Here is a 19,548-nt window from a genome sequence, read left to right on the forward strand (position 1 = left end):
CCTTCCACTGAAACAGGGCCCTTACAGTTTCATAGATTTTCATTTATTGTGCAATTGTCCAAATGGCATCAGTGGACAAACAGAACCAGGTCTTGGCTCTTGGATCATTTCAGATAGAAACCACTGATTTCTAATATTTTGTGATCAATTATGGATATTCTCCTGGGCACATAGAAGCATGTGCCAAAGCTGGTAGTGATTGCTTTGACTTGGAAGATACTCTATCTAGTTCCTATTTCATCAGAGATTACCTATCCTCGAGTAACAAGACTTCACACAGAGTTCACACAGCAGCATGAAAGCAAAAATGAGGCTGTTTCTTTGTTATTGAAGATGTGTACCACTCACTCATTTGTCCATCTCATTTGTTGATTCACTGTTCCGAAGCACCTCCATAAATAATCCCAAAGTCAAATGTGAATATGAAGTGATAAGCTCAGCTGTCCTCCACGATCCCACTGATGTTTGTGTGTTTTCAGCGCTGTTTTGTCGGTGAACCATCATCGTCACTGAAACTCAATGCACAGACACAAGACGATGGCACTGAGTGCTCATTTTGTAGTCTGCACTTACTTTGCTTTTCTCATCTAATCTTTTCTGTTCTTTTCCTTTGGTGGGGATAGTTTTGGAAAAAGGTATTAATTTATTTTCCATTTGCATTATATTGAAGAGTCTGTAAAGGACTGGAGAGAGATCTGAAAGTAAAGGTGGGAGAAAACCAAATTCTGCATCCCAAATCTTTCTCCAACTTGCTTTGAGAGTTCAACAATTTTTAAAATGAAAACAAAACAAACAAAAAAACAAAACAAATGTTGCTAGTATATTTTGATTTGAGAGTTGCTTCATGTCCAAATCTAAGGAGAATTTGACGACCGTTCACAGAATACACCAAACACATTGCCTTAGAACACCCAGTGTTATATTTGTACTTTATCCTTCTACTTAAAGCCCCGGTCACACGGCACTAACGAAGGACATCGAAGTCAAAACGAAACAAGAAATCTGGACTTACGTTGACTTTCGGAGACATCATTTATCCATCATCCAGCTTCGCTCCTGTAGCTGGCGCTTCGTCAGAATTTTCAAACTGTTGAATTTTGTGAACGAATCCCGACGACAACTTCAGTTTGTCCATAATCTGTTTTGCTTTCTGTCTTGACAGTTCCTCATCATTTGCATAGTTCCCATACTGTCAGCGTTCTGTTTGGCTGTCGTACAACTACATCCAGCCTCCCAAGACTGACATATTTCACAAACATTGATGATATCAATAACTAAAGATCCGACCTGCTGAACGTGACTCGTCCATGTGTGGGATGAAAAGCAATGTTTTCATACAGAAACAATAGCAGCAAGAACGTTTTATTAACTACTTTAACTATTGACACATGTTTGCATGCCGTCTGTGGCTGGAGAGGCTGTGCGCACCCACACAAACGGCTGTGCACCACAGATGGCTCTGCGCCACAGATGGCTGTGCGCACATTCCCATGCTTTCTGTGGCTAGAGAGGCTGTGCACACCCACACAAACAGCTGTGTGCCACAGATGGCTGTGTGCATGTTCCCATGCTTTCTGTGGCTGCAGAGGCTGTGCGCACCCGCACAAACGGCTGTGAGCCACAGACGGCTGTGCGCATGTTCCCATGCTTTCTGTGGCTGGAGAGGCTGTGCGCACACACAGAAACAGCTGTGCACCACAGATGGCTGTGCACCACAGAGGGCTGTGCGCACGTTCGCATGTTGTCTGTGGCTGGAGAGGCTGTGCGCACCCAAACAAACAGCTGTGAGCCACAGATGGCTGTGTGCACGTTCCCATGCTTTCTGTGGCTGGAGAGGCTGTGCGCACCCACACACACGGCTGTGCGCCACAGACGGCTGTGCGATCGTTCCCATGATTTCTGTGGATGGAGAGGCTGTGCGCACCCACACACACGGCTGTGCGCCACAGATGGCTGTGCACATGTTCCCAAGCTTTCTGTGGCTGCAGAGGCTGTGCGCACCCACACAAACGGCTGTGAGCCACAGACGGCTGTGCGCATGTTCCCATGCTTTCTTTGGCTGGAGAAGCTGTGTGCACACACACAAACAGCTGTGTGCCACAGATGGCTGTGCACCACAGATGGCTGTGCGCACATTCCCATGCTTTCTGTGGCTGGAGAGGCTGTGTGCACCCACACAAACGGCTGTCAGCCACAGATGGCTGTGCGCACGTTTGCATGTTGTCTGTGGCTGGAGAGGCTGTGCGCACCCACACAAACGGCTGTGAGCCACAGACGGCTGTGTGCACGTTCCCATGTTTTCTGTGGCTGGAGAGGATGTGCGCACCCACACAAATGGCTATGCAACACAGACGACTGTGCGCACGTTCGCGTGCCGTCTGTGACTGGAGAGGCTGTGCGCACCCACACAAACGGCTGTGCGCCACAGATGGCTGTGCGCCACAGATGGCTGTGCGCCACAGATGGCTGTGCGCACATTTCCCATGGTTTCTGTGGCTGGAGAGGCTGTGCTCTCCCACACAAATGGCTGTGCGCATGTTCCCATGCTTTCTGTGGCTGGAGAGGCTGTGCGCACACACACAAACGGCTGTGAGCCACAGACGGCTGTGCGCACGTTCCCATGCTTTCTGTGGCTGGAGAGGCTGTGCACACCCACACAAACGGCTGTGTGCCACAGATGGCTGTGCACCACAGATGGCTGTGCACACGTTCCCATGCTTTCTGTGGCTGCAGAGGCTGTGCGCACCCACACAAACGGCTGTGAGCCACAGACGGCTGTGCGCACGTTCCCATGCTTTCTATGGCTGGAGAGGCTGTGCACACACACACAAACGGCTGTCAGCCACAGACTTCTGTGCACATGTTCGCATGTTGTCTGTGGCTGGAGAGGCTGTGCGCACCCACACAAACGGCTGTGAGCCACAGACGGCTGTGCGCACGTTCCCATGCTTTCTATGGCTGGAGAGGCTGTGTGCACCCACACAAACGGCTGTGAGCCATAGACGGCTGTGCGCACGTTCCCATGCTTTCTGTGGCTGGAGAGGCTGTGTGCACCCACACAAATGGCTGTGAGCCACAGACGGCTTTGCGCACGTTCCCATGCTTTCTGTGGCTGGAGAGGCTGTGCGCACACACACAAATGGCTGTGCGCCACAGATGGCTGTGCACACGTTCCCATGCTTTCTGTGGCTGGAGAGGATGTGTGCACCCACACAAATGGCTGTGAGCCAGAGACGGCTTTGCGCACGTTCCCATGCTTTCGGTGGCTGGAGAGGCTGTGCTCTCCCACACAAACGGCTGTGCGCACGTTCCCATGCTTTCTGTGGCTGGAGAGGCTGTGCTCACCCACACAGACGGCTGTGAGCCACAGAAGGCTCTGCACCACAGACGGCTGTGCGCACGTTCCCATGCTTTTTGTGGCTGGAGAGGCTGTGCGCACCCACACAAACGGCTGTGAGCCACAGATGGCTGTGCGCACGTTCCCATGCTTTCTGTGGCTGGAGAGGCTGTGCGCACCCACACAAACGGCTGTGTGCCACAGAAGGCTGTGAGCCACAGATGGCTGTGCACATTTTCGCATGCCGTCTGTGGCTGGTGAGGCTGTGCGCACCCACACAAACGGCTGTGCGCATGTTCCCATGCTTTCTGTGGCTGGAGTGGCTGTGCGCACCCACACAAATGGCTGTCAGCCACAGACGGCTGTGCGCACGTTCGCATGTTGTCTGTGGCTGGAGAGGCTGTGTGCACCCACACAAACGGCTGTGAGCCACAGACGGCTGTGTGCTCATGCCGGCTCATTCATCCACTTTTTCTCAATGATTTGGGACTTTGGGACTTTTTTCCTGCGTTTAGAGATCACTGTGTGCTGTGTGACCAGGCATTTTAGGACTAAAAGCTACCTTTGTTTGACATCATGCATTATGTACAATGCCTTACAAACCCCAAACAAAAGCCAAATCTTGAATTGTACAATTGAATGACTTCATAATTATAATGTAGGTACAGTGGTTAAAATCAAGAAAAAAAACAAAACAAAACATTTTTTACAATGAATGATTTGTTGAGCAATTGTATACTGTTTGTAATTTGAAAAGGGTGACATTTGTAAAGCATTTCATACGCAAAGAACAAACTCAAAGAACAAACGATACCTTGAAGAGACCACTGTGAAATAAAGATTTTCTAGATTTACTAATTTCACATGATTTTGCAGCCCTCTTTAGAAACTCACTGCAATTTTTTTGCTGGTATTTGATGCTGAAAAGTTACACACATTGATGATTTCCATGGTTTCTTTTTGTAGTAGAATTGATTTATCTAGAAGCTGACGGGCACAGTGACACTTTGTTAGACAGCATTCTACTGTTTGTATGTTAAGGGTGTCACATGGCTTGGAACTGATTGAATGTGATTTTCTGTGATTGGTAAATGTCATTATGTAGACCGTGAAGTTGGTCACTATTGAAGCCAGTATGAAAGATTACTCCTTTAAAGGACAGTAGCGCTGTCAGCATGGGCTAAACGTGCTTACCACTGTGCTTGTCTGCAGAATTTGCCTGTGTGCAGCAGCTGCTGCTCACTTTTGCAAGTAAATAATCAACCACATTATTGGGGTTAATAAAATGATTTGTTTTCCTGTGCACACATAGAAAATCTTTGCACCAATCCCTGCCCCGGAGACGGCCGCCAAGTCCCAGGATTCTTATCCAACACGCTTCCCCTGAAGATGACAGGTACCCTTATGTGGAACCCTGACCGTATCTCCTCAGAGTGATTTAGGCTAAAAATCAAGTCAACCTTACAGAAATCGCAAACACTCTGTTATACCCAAGCCAATACAGAAACACTCGTCTCTCAAGATATTACAAATTTGTATCTTTTATTTATTTATTTAATATGTGATTCTCTGACTGAAGTCCCAGTTTGTTTAATTGGGCTCAGGCAAATAAGGAGTTCTACTTTATAGATGCAGTCAAAACTCATTTCTGTTCTTGTGACTAGCTGATGGAGAACTTGTCAACTGTTCAGATAAAAATAATATATACAGTGAGTGACTTTATCTTGTATCGTTGTAATATGAGATATTTCATCTGCCTTAATACAGCATAGCTTGAAAATAAAGCATTTTCTTCTGAAGCCCAACTGATATCTGTTTTTGGGAGCCGATGGCAATAGTGGATAGTAAAAAGAATTATGACAGATATATCTGCCGATTTATAAAAGTGTTTATTTTGTGCTAATTATAAACAAAATATAATAGATAAAGGGCAAACATATATTTATACAGACATAAAGCTATCTGGGAGTGTATTCTGCCATTTTCAGTTCTTTTTCATCCAATCAATCAACCAACATACGTCATGCTGGCACCCTGTTGCCTTCACTCAGATTGGCAGTTGCCGTGTTGCGTCTCTCAGCATTTGTATAAAATAGACGTCTCATCTATTTTGGCCAAGCCTACCTGGTGTCATAGTGACCACTTTTCTCTTGTCTTTGTAAAACAGCCAGTCTGATTGAAAATGAATGAGACCTAGGTACTTTGCATCTGTCTCTTGTAGCTAATTTGACCAAGGGATGATGGGATCCCAACCATGCTTGACAGCATTGTAAACAATGCCATCAGTGTGTCATCTACTGGACAAGATATGTAATGACCCATTTCCAACAGTCAAGGTGTTTTCTGCATTATTTATTTAGTACAAAATAAATTTTTGTATCAGAAAAAATAACGCAGATGCCGATACATTCATGACTGCCTCACACAGGCCAATATTATTGGCAAACCAATATATCAGTCAGGCTCTATTTTCTTCAGTCCAGCTGCAACAGCAGTATTCGTCTCTGTGGAGAAATACAATATGGAATCACAAACTGTTATTTTTTTATTTATTTTTTTTATGCTTTTTACGGTATTGCTACCTATTGCGAATGTTAGTTTGCTGGTACTTCTGTCTGTTCATTGATCAGCTGGATACAGTGAGTGAACATGATGGGCAATGTAGAACTTGCCAAGAGAGCTTGTCAAAGTAACAATTCTCTCACATGTGACAAAAATGTTCAATAGAAGGTTGTGCGTGATTGTAATGTCATTGCAATATTGCCTGATGTACTAAATGATGGTGCAGGAGTTTGCAAGTACTTCTGATTAGAAATGTGATACTCTTGCAGTTTTTTCTTTTTTTTTTGTTTTAGCTTTTTTGTTGTTGTTGTTTTCTAATTCTTTACCATCCAACAACCAACTTCATTTATTAAGCACTTTAAAACAACCATAGCAGACCAAAGTGCTGTACAGAAAATAAAAATCACATAAAATTGTAAATGGACTGCATTTATATAGCTCTTTTCCATCTGCATGAGATGCTCAAAGCACTTTACAATTATGCCTCACATTCACCCATTCACACATCAGTGTCAGGGTGCTGCCATGCCAAGCGTTCACAACACACCGGGAGCAACTTGCAGATTAAGGACCTTGCCCAAGGGCCCTTAGTGATTTTCCAATCAGGCTGGGGTTTGAACCGAGGATCCTCTGGTCTCAAGCCCAATGCTTAACCACTACACCATCACCTCCCCAACAAAGTACAATACCTTGACCTAATAATCACAGAAAAACAACTCAAGTTAAATCAAGTCTCGGCTGGACCATGCATCGCTGCATCCAACATACCACGGAACTGCCCTGGCTTCTGGATGGCAACCACTCAGGCAGACAATGATCTCTCCCCACCTCTTTAAAGTAGCCATCTATCTGCTGCAGCCAAGTGAAATGTATGCATTCCCTTCTCCAGCCACTGGTATCCTCAACACAGACACACCTACCTGCCTGATCATAAATAGGGAAATGTGTCACATGTCCAAAATGTTGGAGCTGATGCTGTCTCATAATAAAAGTGATACTCCTCACCTGAATTCCGCCAAGTAACTGTTCCTTTGACAATAAAGTGATTCCAGTGGTACCAAGGAGCTTCCAAAGAGGCAGAGCACCAAACACTTCCTGTCTTCACCTTCGATCAGTGGTTAGTGTCCAACTCTCACAACCATACAGTAAGCCAGGGAGCAATTAGGACCTTAAAGACTTGGATTTCTCCAAACAACTTGGTCCATTGAACTCATAGTCAGGTTTTCCCAGGCATCTCTCGATCTCCAAGAACGAAGACCCAGTTTATTATCTGTGTGATCGCTGAGTTAGTAATCATTTGCAGTTGTCTATTTATTATCGCATGTTTGCTGAGTTCGTAAACAGTCACACGTCTGTTTATTATCAGTGTGATTGCTGAGTTAGTAATTATTGCACTTGTCTGTTTATTATTGGTGTGATTGCTGAGTTAGTCATCATTTGCAGTTGTCTGTTTATTATTGGTGTGATTGCTGAGTTAGTAATCATTTGCAGTTGTCTGTTTATTATCGATGTGATCGCTGAGTTAGTAATCATTTGCAGTTGTCTATTATCTGTGTCATCGCTGAGTGAGTAATCATTTGCAGTTGTCTATTTATTATCGCATGTTTGCTGAGTTCGTAAACAGTCGCACGTCTGTTTATTATCGGTGTGATTGCTGAGTTAGTAATTACTGCACTTGTCTGTTTATTATTGTGTTACTGCTGAATTAGTCATCATTTGCACTTGTCTGTTTATAATTGGTGTGATTGCTGAGTTAGTCATCATTTGCACTTGTCTGTTTATTATCGGTGTGATTGCTGAGTTAGTCATCATTTGCACTTGTCTGTTTATTATCGGTGTGATTGCTGAGTTAGTAATCATTTGCAGTTGTCTGTTTATTATTGATGTGATTGCTGAGTTAGTAATCATTTGCACTTGTCTGTTTATTATCGGTGTGATTGCTGAGTTAGTAATCATTTGCACTTGTCTGTTTATTATTGGTGTGATTGCTGAGTTAGTAATCATTTGCACTTGTCTGTTTATTATCGATGTGATCGCTGAGTTAGTAATCATTTGCACTTGTCTATTATCTGTGTGATCGCTGAGTTAGTAATCATTTGCAGTTGTCTATTTATTATCGCATGTTTGCTGAGTTTGTAAACAGTCGCACGTCTGTTTATTATCGGTGTGATTGCTGAGTTAGTAATTACTGCACTTGTCTGTTTATTATCGGTGTGATTGCTGAGTTAGTCATCATTTGCACTTGTCTGTTTATTATCGGTGTGATCGCTGAGTTAGTGATCATTTGCAGTTGTCTGTTTATTATTGATGTGATTGCTGAGTTAGTAATCATTTGCACTTGTCTGTTTATTATTGGTGTGATTGCTGAGTTAGTAATCATTTGCACTTGTCTGTTTATTATCGCATGTTTGCTGAGTTCATAAACAGTTGCACTTGTCTGTTTATTATTGGTGTGATTGCTGAGTTAGTAATCATTTGCACTTGTCTGCTTATTATTGGTGTGATTGCAGAGTTAGTAATCATTTGCACTTGTCTGTTTATTATCGCATGTTTGCTGAGTTCATAGTCACACTTGTCTGTTTATTATCGGTGTGATTGCTGAGTTAGTAGTCATTTGCAATTGTCTGTTTATTATCGCATGTTTGCTGAGTTCATAAACAGTCATACTTGTCTGTTTATTATTGATGTGATTGCTGAGTTAGTAATCATTTGCACTTGTCTGTTTATTATTGGTGTGATTGCTGAGTTAGTAATCATTTGCACTTGTCTGTTTATTATCGCATGTTTGCTGAGTTCATAAACAGTCGCACTTGTCTGTTTATTATTGATGTGATTGCTGAGTTAGTAATCATTTGCAATTGTCTGTTTATTATCGGTGTGATTGCTGAGTTAGTAATCATTTGCACTTGTCTGTTTATTATCGGTGTGATTCCTGAGTTAGTAAACAGTTGTATCACTGTGTGGGTGTCACTGTCCAGATGAATGAATGTCTCTGCAAGTTCAACATTTTCACTGCATATACTTCTGATGGGCGAGTCAAGGAAGTCATTAAAAGCCTAGGTCTAACATAGTGCTCCATCCAGAGATGGGTGTGGTATTGGTGCTGGAGACCCTCCTGTCCTGTGCACCAACAGCATTTCCTGTATATTCGTTTTGTGAATTGTTCTGTAATTTATGTCTGTAGCATGGCCCAAGCAGAGGGTCACCCCTGTGAGTCTGGTCTGCTTCAGGTTTCTTCCTTAGATGGAGTTTTTCCTTATCACTGCTGCTCTGGGGGTTAATAAGGTTAGACCTTACTTGTGTGAAGCACCTTGAGGCAACTCTGTTGTGATTTGGCGCTATATAAATGAAAAAAATTTAAATCTCATTCTTGAGCCTATAAAATCACAAATCCAGGCATCCCAACTCCTTGCGCAGTTTTGAATGAAGATCCACATACTTATAATGACATTTTGCTCCTTGGATCAATAGGACAACCTACATGCAGTGCAACACATTGTCCCATCCATGGTTGCTGAGGAAACAGACTGGCAGAGGAACACAGACATCACTTTCCACTTGTGCTACTCAACAGTCTATTCATCTCAACCCCATCTGAATTCATTATGGAAATATGTCTTTTTTATTATCTGCATCTTGCAGAGGATACTCATACAAACTGCGGTATTTGGCGATGGGCAAGTGTATAGTGTGTAGGTCTGTGTCATGACGTGCAAATGCATAACATACGTGCACACATATACTTGCCTCTGGAACCTTTTACAATAGCACACGTACAACACTTTATTATACACATCATGATATAAGACACAGACGACATCGCAGACATTTCAACCATGCTCAGTATACACACATTGCAATATGGAGTGCATTTCTGTTCAAATTTGACATAATTCAAATTCCGGATATGCACTTAGAGCGACCTTGTGCAGCAGCTGGCAAAAGCCTAGTGGTTATCAAGTAAATAGGTGATGGTTTATCAATGTTTTCTTAACATTTTGAAAAATTCTACAAAAACCCTGCACCTGTCATTGTGATATAGACCGTTATCTTGTTATTTGTGTTGCTTTTACTATAATAAACACAGAAGGTTTTATTGCATGTGAGAGGGGCTTAAGAGCCGCAAGTTCTACTTTGCTTGATTATGATCCACTCATTGTGTGAAGGTTTGTTTGTATGGCTCTCAGTTTGTGGATGGTGTATTTCTGGTTTTGTATTTTTGTTTTTTATTGAGATGCTGAAAGATACTTTGTGTCCCTGGTTGTAGCCCGTTGCTTCTGTACCCTTTCTTCACGGTGGTTTCTTTTGTTTTTTGATTTGATCGTAGAGCTTCCTGGTAGTGGTGTGAAGTCCTGCCATATTGCGTTTGCTTACTCTGCAGTACTGCAGAGTGTGCTTTTTGTTCTGGGAATTACATTTGCAGCTTCTGTGTGCTTGCCTCCCCATCTCAGCTTTTGAGCGGTGTCCCCTTTTCAAGGTTTAGCACTTGGCAATGACTTAGATGACTTGATGTCCATAATTCACATCGTAATTGTGACTGTGTGTGTTGGTGTGTGGGTGTGCATGTATCATCCTTGTCATCTTCATGTCCGTGAATGGAGAATATGGATGGTTCTTCCTACACAAGAGACTTTAATTCACCTCAGTACAAAGACGAGGTACACACACACACACACACACACACACACACACACACACACACACACTCACACACACACACAGTTAGTGCCTGAATGTGTGACAGCCCTTGTTCACATCACCGTCATATCATCCATCACGGCATGCTTCCTATTTTCCGTTTTCCACATCATAAACTTATAAAGCCAATGACAGCCCCAGACAGAGTCAGACTCGTAATTTAAGTGATTTATCCTCTACGCTGCTCTCTTCAATCCTCTCATCCATCCATCCATTTTTTTTTCTATGTCGCTCCCTTTGCTCATCCGTCGTTCCCTAGACACCCTCGGATCCTGAAGACGCCTGAACGTCACACTGTTGGCAGGAAGCTCGCTAACAGTGGCAGGTAAGGTTTCTAGGCTCCGTGTTGTTATTTTTATGTCGAGCTGGCAACAATTAGGTAGGGTGCTGATTATGTTACTAAAATAAATACTCTAGGGTAGTTACAATGTTGATAGCAGATCTGATTAGCAAGCTAATAGCTATTTAACAATTTTATTTTTTTACCTTTATCACTTGCTTTGGTGGTAAATCAAAGCAAAATGTTGCAGAACCTGGTGTTCAACAAAATGCATTCAACTTCTGATTCATCAGAAACTGTTCTAAACAAGCAAGTCAAGTCTGGGAGCATGCTGTTCACAGCATCCACAACAACAACATGGATTTGCCTTCAGTCTTGGATGATAAGTACTCAAGTAGACAATGGTCCATCTCCAGTATTTACACCTTCAGAATAACTATCAGTCTTCAACAGACAGGTGTAATGAGAGCTTTCCCTTCACTTTCTCCAGCTATGGACCATAGGACTCCGGACCCCATATGCAGGATCATGCACATATAAAAATGTGCCACAATGTCAAAGCTGACACTCTACCACAATGCAAGTGATGCTCCACACCTTAACCTCGCGAAGGAACTTTGATACAAAGTCATTCCAACAGTACGTAAGGATCCTCCAAAGGGACCGAGTACCAAAGACATCCAGTCATCATCATGCATTCATCAATACAATACATAAATAAACATGTTGGCTTCCATTGTCTGTGGAGGTGTGCAATACCATGAACCACAGCATTTTTGGCAAAATTTATTGTGATACCGGCTGGTGCCGAGTTAGGACTACTGTGGATGTCCTTCACTTGCCATTATAATTATCTACAACCAAGACGATTTGCTCATGTTTCGTTGAGTAACTTTTGGATTGTCTTGAGTCTTTAATTTCATAAATGTTTTTGCTTTTGTTCCCCCTCCATTTTTTACCCACTTAAACCCATCTTTGATCTCATTTTTCTTTCTGCATGCTGCTTGTGTTGCACTGTGTTACCGGGCTTTGGGTTTGTATGGTGTTTGTGTGATATTATGTGTGCCAGAATCAAGCCCACTTCTATCTTAAGGGGCTCCAGATGAGATAAGTCCTCACAGCAGCCTCTTGGTAAGGGGACGTCACTGTGCGACTCTCCCAGGGACACACAGGCAAATCATCCCCTCACATATAAATAGCAGAGAGGAGCGACACAATCATTCCTACACACTGTACTGTTAGTGTGCATTTTCTTGTGACATTGTTATGTGCAGTGTGGACATACGTGGACTTTTAGATGCTGTTTGTTGTTGTGTATTCTACATATTTATGTTCTCTGAGTGTATGTGTAAATGCTGTCTTCACCTTTTTGCTCTATATCTGTACATGTTTGTGTATTTTTGCTATTCCCTTGTAAATGACAAGGATACTCCTTCAGCATCATACAAAGACAAAACAGCATCACTTAAAGTTTCAGCCTCTTGGCATTGTTTTATTTTATGAACTGTACTGCTTCAAAATAAAACAAATCCAAGAGGCTAAAACTTCCGGCGACGCTGTTTTTTTTGCTTAAACTCTTGTGAAGGAGTGTTCCTTAAAGCAACTTCTGAAAGGTTTTAATGGGGTAATTTATAAAATGTAATGCTGGCTGTGGATGGACATTCAGTTATGAAGTTTAATTTCATGCTGTGTAATCTTGTGCCGATATTGGCATGAATGATGGCTAAAAAAAATGAACAATTTGAATGGACTAATTTTACAGAAGACAAAAATTAAATGATACAAGTCACAATGTAAACATTATTTTTAATGGAATACAAGCCAACAAACCTGATGAATATTTAATGTAAATGTCACGAATATAAAAGCAGTCTGATTGGACATTTACAGTGTGGAAGAAGAAACTACGTAGCCAATAGAGGCCACAACACTAACATCACTTACATATTAAGAAAACATTAGCAGGTGTGGAAAACAGTTAAAAAGGAGATAAATAAAAAACACCTGTATCAGTTCAGCAGCAGGTACTTTGCAAGCGTTTCTCAATTTCCATTTTTGTTGTTGTTGTTTAATACAACAACCTGTTGAGGTGGCACAGTGACTTAGTGGTTAACACTGTTGCCTTATAGCGAGAAGGTTCGCTTCCCACCTGGCCTTTTCTGTGTGGATGTTTACATCTTCCCCCTGTGTTCACGTGGGTTCCCTCTGGGTGTTCCGCCTTCATCCCATTTCCAAAAACATGCAGGTTAGGAGAACTGATGACGCTAAATTGACCACAGGTGTGAATGTGTTTGTCTGTATATATGTGGCCCTTCGACAGACTGTCCAGGGTGTACCCCGCCTCACACCCAATAACTGCTGGGATAGGCTCCAACCCTGCATGACCCTTGACTGGAGTAAGCAGGTATAGAAAATGAATGAATGAATGAACTACCTGTTGAATTAATGCAGGTGTTTGTTGAATTTGCAATGGTTTTCTGCATTTGCTAATGTTGTTTTAATTTGGAAATGTTGTGGCCTCTATTGGCCACTCATGAAACACTGCAAACATTTTATGAATAACCCCTTTTTTCTGTGAGATTAGTCTTAAATAAATGAATGTCTGTGGATACAGTGAAATGTGTGCTTAAATGCTTCCTTTGAAGGCACTTTCTGTGATTTTTGTTCACTGTTTAACCTTTATTTGCTGTTCTTTTTGCAATAGGAGTGCTCATAGTCCAACCCCGATACACTTCATTTTCTACATATGCTGCTTCCAGAGATTTACATATGTGTAGTTTTGAATCCCCATCCTTCATTCTTCTACAACCCCAGATCAGAAAAAACTTGGGACGATATTGTAAATAAAAAACAAAAACTGTTGAGTTGCCACAGAGGAGGATGTTGAGGAAACTGTGCAGCATCCTGGACAACACCTCCCACCCCCTGCATGCAACACTGATGTCCTGTCAGACCTCTAAGGTGCACCACAGAACACCACAGGAGGTCTTTCTTACCCGTGGCAATAAATCCTCCCACTTCTGTAGGATAAATACATAATGAACAGAGTTATTCAGAGTTATTCAGTGACTCAGAGTTATATGCAATATTGTCAAAGATCTTGTGCAAATGTCTTCTCGTCATTTTGCATAAATTTGTTGTACTTATTTAAAAAAAAAAAATTGTTCACTGTTTACTGTTTTGGTACTCTGGCAAAATAATTTCCTTCAGGATAAATTAAGTTGATCTTATCTTACCCTTACATTTTATTTGACTTTTGTTTCATTGCAGACAGTATGAACCCAAGATATTTCATGTTTTGTGTGCTAAACTTTGTTGAATTTATTAATATACATTAATTCCTCCATTTTAGGCCTGCAGCACATTCCAAAAATACTTGGGAGAGAGGCAATTTTTTTCTAAATATAAGCATTAAATAATCACTTTTACAGGCAGTTTTCTTGAGACAAGTCAGGGGACGGATACATGGATGGATGCATCATGAAGCTGTGTAACTGGTAATGTAAAAGACCAACTCCAGCGATAATCAAAGAAGCCTATAACTCCTTGAGAGTTGCCTGGGTATCTTGGTGGCTTCCCTCACTAGTGTCCTTCCAGCATGGTTACTCAATTTTTGAGAACTCCCTACTTGCCACAGATTTACCACACAGTACCATACTGTTTGCATTTTTTAATGATTATGTAAATGAAGTCCAAGAGGCATTCAGTGACTTGGATGAGTTCATGTATCCATCCCTTGACTTGTTCTTTTTCTTTATGTATCGCAGGCCTTAAATGCAGTAATGGATGTATATTAACATATGAAATGAAGCTGACCACACACAACATGAAATATCTTGGGTCCATATGGTCTGCAATGAAACAAAAGTCAAAGTAAATACAACGATTGCTGGGTTGTTTCTTTTTTCATTTCTGTATCATCCCAACTTTTTCTGTTTTGTGGGCGTATTGCAATCACTTTAGATATTTTGAACTTCCAGTTTCATTACATTAGCACATTAGCACCCAACCTTTTGTGTTTTCAGCCAAGCAATGTGAAATGAAACACTGTCAAATTGATTCTTCTGTACAAGATAGACAGGCAAGATATTACATCTGAAAAATATATTGACTAAAATGAAGTTTTCAAAATTCCAAATTTGTCTCAGAATAATGTTATAATTACTGTTAATGTAAAAAAAAAATCCATTGTCTTTTGTAAATCAGTCACAACGTTTTATGTGCATCGTGTCTAACTGGTTTACAAACGTACAAAATATTAATGGTTATTCTTTTGTTTTTCTCTCCCTTATTTTCACTCATACGTTTGTTTGCTCTCCGGTCTGTGTTCTCCTCCTCCCTCTGCCTGTGTTCTCTTTTTGGTCCATTATCACTTTGCTTTGTGTTAGGGGCCATCTCCAAGGTGGTGTGTCTCTTTCCTCCTCAGTGACGTCGTCATCAGCCCGCAGAGTCCGACAGCTCCCGCAGCTTCCCCCCAAGAGAAACACCGTAGAACAAGGTGAGCGCCAACTGCATGGGTGTGATCCTTCAAAGTGTCAGAGTCTGTACGATGGACAGTTTGCAACCTGACAAGCACCACTATATCTTCGTAAAAGTCGCCAAATTTCAATGATAAGCTGAGGCATCAAAGATTGAGGTAACTATCACTAGGCCAAAATAAATACATCAATAAAAAGAAGGGGGTGACACCAACACCTTCCAGGTTTGACACACAATCATGCAAATGAATTCTTTTTCATTCAGTGATACTGCAGTTTATGGTTCTTTGTTGTCTTGACATTTGATCAGTTTTGTCCAAAACTGAGCCACTTTGACTAAAACACAACCCTTCCAGCATGTTTAAACCATATTGGCTAAACAGTTAAAGAGCTTTGACTTTGAGTTTGACCATCCAATGTCAGTCATTGTCAAAAGGTCATGTGACCAATGGAAAGATGATATATGACTTCATATTATTGTTTAAGAGTAGCCATAGGTACCATAAATATCCCCTGCATATTAACATCTGACCCAATCTTGATTTTTAGTCAGTTTTTCTCACAATCATATCACGTCATCAGCTGACCTTCAGTCATTCCACCATTCCCCCTAAATTTCTCATCCTTCGGACTCGGGCTGGTACAGATACATCAGGGCATGATACATAAACAGACGTGATAATGTTACATCTTTTAAAGGGCAGCACATGGTGGATTAGTTGTTAGAACAATTGCCTCACTTGGGTTCACTTGGGTTAGATTCCACCTATGCCCAGTTCCTTTCTGTGTGGAGTTTGCAAAGCAGCAAATTTGGAGTTGGTCCCAGGCACCAGACTGTGGCTGCTCACTGCTCCTGGTGGTTGGATGGTGTCTAACTGTAATTAGAATGGGTTAAATACAGAGGATGAACTTAAAGTACAATGAGAATGTAGGCTCTTTCCCATTAAAAGCCCCCCCCCCCCCCCCCCCCCCCCCATTTTTGGTTCAAATCAGATCAAAATTCTTCAAATTATTTGTTCACACACAGACTAAAGAAGTAAAAACAGTAATTCTGCTTTTGCTACCACTGTGTGCAGATACAATAATTTTAGATGTTGGATGGAGTATCTCCAGTCTTCAGCACTATGTTAGATTGGATGTGGAAGACATTCATTCATCTGTGCATATGCAACTTCAAAAGCACACTTTATTCTTCTGTATTTCCTCTGTACATTACATACTGATGCACTCAGAGTTGAGTCTTGTCATGTATATGTACAGATAGTATCCACAGACAAATTAGAATAAGTAACAGGTAAGTCCTACATTGACCTAGACCCATGGGTAGCTGTGACTGCTGGTATACATCTTGCATCACCAAGTATTCAGCTTCATGGTGGACTGGGACAGCAAAGTATTCTCTTTAAAACAAGATATGATGTTTCGGACTGCAGTTTGCCAGAAGGCACATGGGAGATTCTTGAATGAAAACCCATTTCTGCTTCATTCCACCATGCAGCAGCATTGTAACTACCAATGGAAGAGACAGAAGTTGCTTTCTAATTTTTGTTTCCTAATTTTTTTTCCAGTCACATTCACAGAAGCAGATAAATCTTGCAGAGTTGTCTAGGTGTCTTGGTGGCTTCCCTCGCTTGTCTTCCTATTGTGCAGTCACTGAGTTTTTGAGAACTACTCCAGACAGATTTTCCACTTAACACCATACTGTTTCTATTTTTTAATGATTTATGTAAATTATGTTCAAGGCATATTCATTCATTTTCTGCACCTGTTTACTCCAATCACGGGTGACAGGCGTACTGGAGCCAGTGCCAGCAGTCAAAGGGCATGAGGCTGGGTACACCCTGGACAGGACGCCAGTCTGTTGCAGGGCAACAAGACATATACAGTGACTTGGAAATGTTCATATACCTGTTCCCTGACTTGGCTAAAGAAAAGTGGTGGGATTATTTGTGTTAATACTAATCCTTATATTTAGTTTTTCCAGTTACTTATGACCTCTGAAAATGGACAGACTGTGTATACAAATAACTGTAATTCTTTATCATGGATAATGCACCATTTTCAATTACATTTCAGTGATTCTACCAGTGTTTATGTCATGCTTTTCATTTACAAAGCAATCTGTTTATGACAGTTTTTCATGTTTTTTTTTGTTTTTTACTAATTTTCTATTTGAATAGCCCTGGTAGCAGAGGAACGTGTTCGTCAGCTCCAAATGAGGGTTCATTCCAACCGGGTATCAGCTATCACCACCTCCAGTCAACAAGAACTGGACAGACCCCTCAAGAACAAACGGGAGGTATGATTTTTTTTATTATTATTATTACCCATAATTTAGACTGACAGTTGACTTTAAAACAAGCTCATCAAGAGAGTGGAAGTCCACAGTAAAAGCTTTAGGCAGACAACTTGAACCACAATGCTGCTTAAGTGCATTTACTCTATAAATGTAATAAATAATGTTACAGTATTGTCCAAGACCACTTAGTAAAATGAAATGGTTCCAACTGGGCACTCACTCAAGCATACATCTAACACCTTGGATATAGAAATGTGTAATCAATATGTGTTGGTATAAAGTAGCACTGACTTGTGCGAAACTGTAATGCTGTTTGCAGTACATAATGTTTCCATTATGTTATGCATCTGAGAACATATATGCATATAGTTCAGCACTGGTGTGCAAACAAACAGAAACATTCATGATGGGTAATGTGATTAAAATTACAATTAAATGACATCCGACAAAATGTGAAAACAATTTTGCCAGCACATTTCTCACAACTGCTTTACTTGAATAAAGAAAAATTCTCTGGAACATTTTTTTAATATAAAAATTAGCAAATTCCAAATTTGGTCTTTTATTGATATACTAATGAACAGTACTGTTATGTGATTAGGGAGAAAAAAAATGTTACAGGAATTACATGCAAGCTTAAAGTCCTGGTCACACGGCACTAATGAAGGACAAGGAAACCCAAACAAAACAAGAAATCTGGACTTTTGTTTACTTTCGGAGGCATCGGTTAACCTTTGTCCATCTTCGTTCCTGCAGCTGGCTCTTCATCAGAATTTTTAAACTGTTGAAAAATTTGTCCATATTTCGTTTTGCTTTAGTTCTTGATGGTTTCTTATTGTTTGATTAGTTCTCGTAACGTCAGCGTTTCCGTTGACTTTCGTCCAACTTTGTTCAACCTCCCAAGTCCGGCGTATTGAACGAAGGTTAATGATATCTGAACAAATCAATAACTAAAGCTTCAACGAGCTGAACGAAACATCCTTGTATCGCTAATGAATCGTCCATGTTTGGGATGAAAAAGCAACATCTTCATACAGAAACATCAGTGTGAAGAACATTTTATACACTACTTTATTTATGCACGTTTCAACCATTTGTGGCTGGCCTGCATGTGCATGTCTTCGGGAGTAGCCTTCCTCTGACACAGACAGTCCTTCATGGCCGATCCCAAGACAAAACAAAATGTACAACAAGATACAGACACACCGCAAGAACTCAATGTGAAGACAAAACTCGTCGAGCCAAACAAAATAAATCTCACACCTGCGAGTACTTTGTTTAAAGTGTTGAGGTCAACATTCACTTTGTTTTTCTTTCATCAGTTTCGGTTTCGTTTCATTCCTTTTTCGCTCTTCATTCGCAGGCTTTTCGGTGATGGGAAAGGTGCAGGATCTTTTGTCCACCTTTCCATCATGATTTGTGACTTTTTGACTTTTTACCCTTCGTCGAGCTATCACCATGTGCAGTGTGATTGGACCCTAAGCAGCACACTGTTCCTTGGTGTGAAAGGATGGGACATGTCTTGAATTCCTGGATAGGTTCTGACTTTCTCAAATAGTTCCTTGTTCCTGGTATTATACAAACGGTTTACTTCTGGATTGTCAGCACTGGTGTTCCAGATAAACTGGATGGAAAGTGTGTGATGTCTGTTTCCTGCAGCTCTACAAGGACCAGAGGCGGAGCACTGAGAATGTTTCCCATAAGTCCTCAGACAGTGATGTCAGCGACGTGTCAGCCATCTCTCGAACCAGCAGTGCCTCTCGCATAAGTAGCACCAGCTACATGTCCATCCAGTCAGAAAGACCTCGAGGACGCTTCAGGTACGTACTTACAAATGGGCAATAGGACATACAGCATCTCCTCACATCAACGTCAGGTTGGACAATGTCATTAA

At 41.5% G+C, this 19,548-nt stretch overlaps 1 protein-coding gene across 14 annotated transcripts in view; it reads left to right on the plus strand.

Moving 5' to 3' along the window:
* Nucleotides 1-19,548, plus strand: part of LOC117523394 (regulating synaptic membrane exocytosis protein 1-like) — a 343,959-nt gene that overhangs the window by 300,735 nt on the left and 23,676 nt on the right. For 10 of the 14 annotated variants that reach the window (XM_034184908.1, XM_034184909.1, XM_034184901.1 and 7 more), the window contains 6 exons: nucleotides 4,650-4,733; nucleotides 10,501-10,557; nucleotides 10,857-10,922; nucleotides 15,266-15,375; nucleotides 17,536-17,654; nucleotides 19,314-19,474. In XM_034184908.1, coding sequence (XP_034040799.1) covers nucleotides 4,650-4,733; nucleotides 10,501-10,557; nucleotides 10,857-10,922; nucleotides 15,266-15,375; nucleotides 17,536-17,654; nucleotides 19,314-19,474 — 597 coding nt within the window. The remainder of the gene's footprint in view (nucleotides 1-4,649; nucleotides 4,734-10,500; nucleotides 10,558-10,856; nucleotides 10,923-15,265; nucleotides 15,376-17,535; nucleotides 17,655-19,313; nucleotides 19,475-19,548) is intronic. The other 4 variants (XM_034184911.1, XM_034184915.1, XM_034184910.1 and 1 more) reach the window with 3 other exon arrangements.

This window comes from Thalassophryne amazonica, chromosome 13, assembly GCF_902500255.1.
Source record: "Thalassophryne amazonica chromosome 13, fThaAma1.1, whole genome shotgun sequence".
Classification (NCBI taxonomy): domain Eukaryota; kingdom Metazoa; phylum Chordata; class Actinopteri; order Batrachoidiformes; family Batrachoididae; genus Thalassophryne; species Thalassophryne amazonica.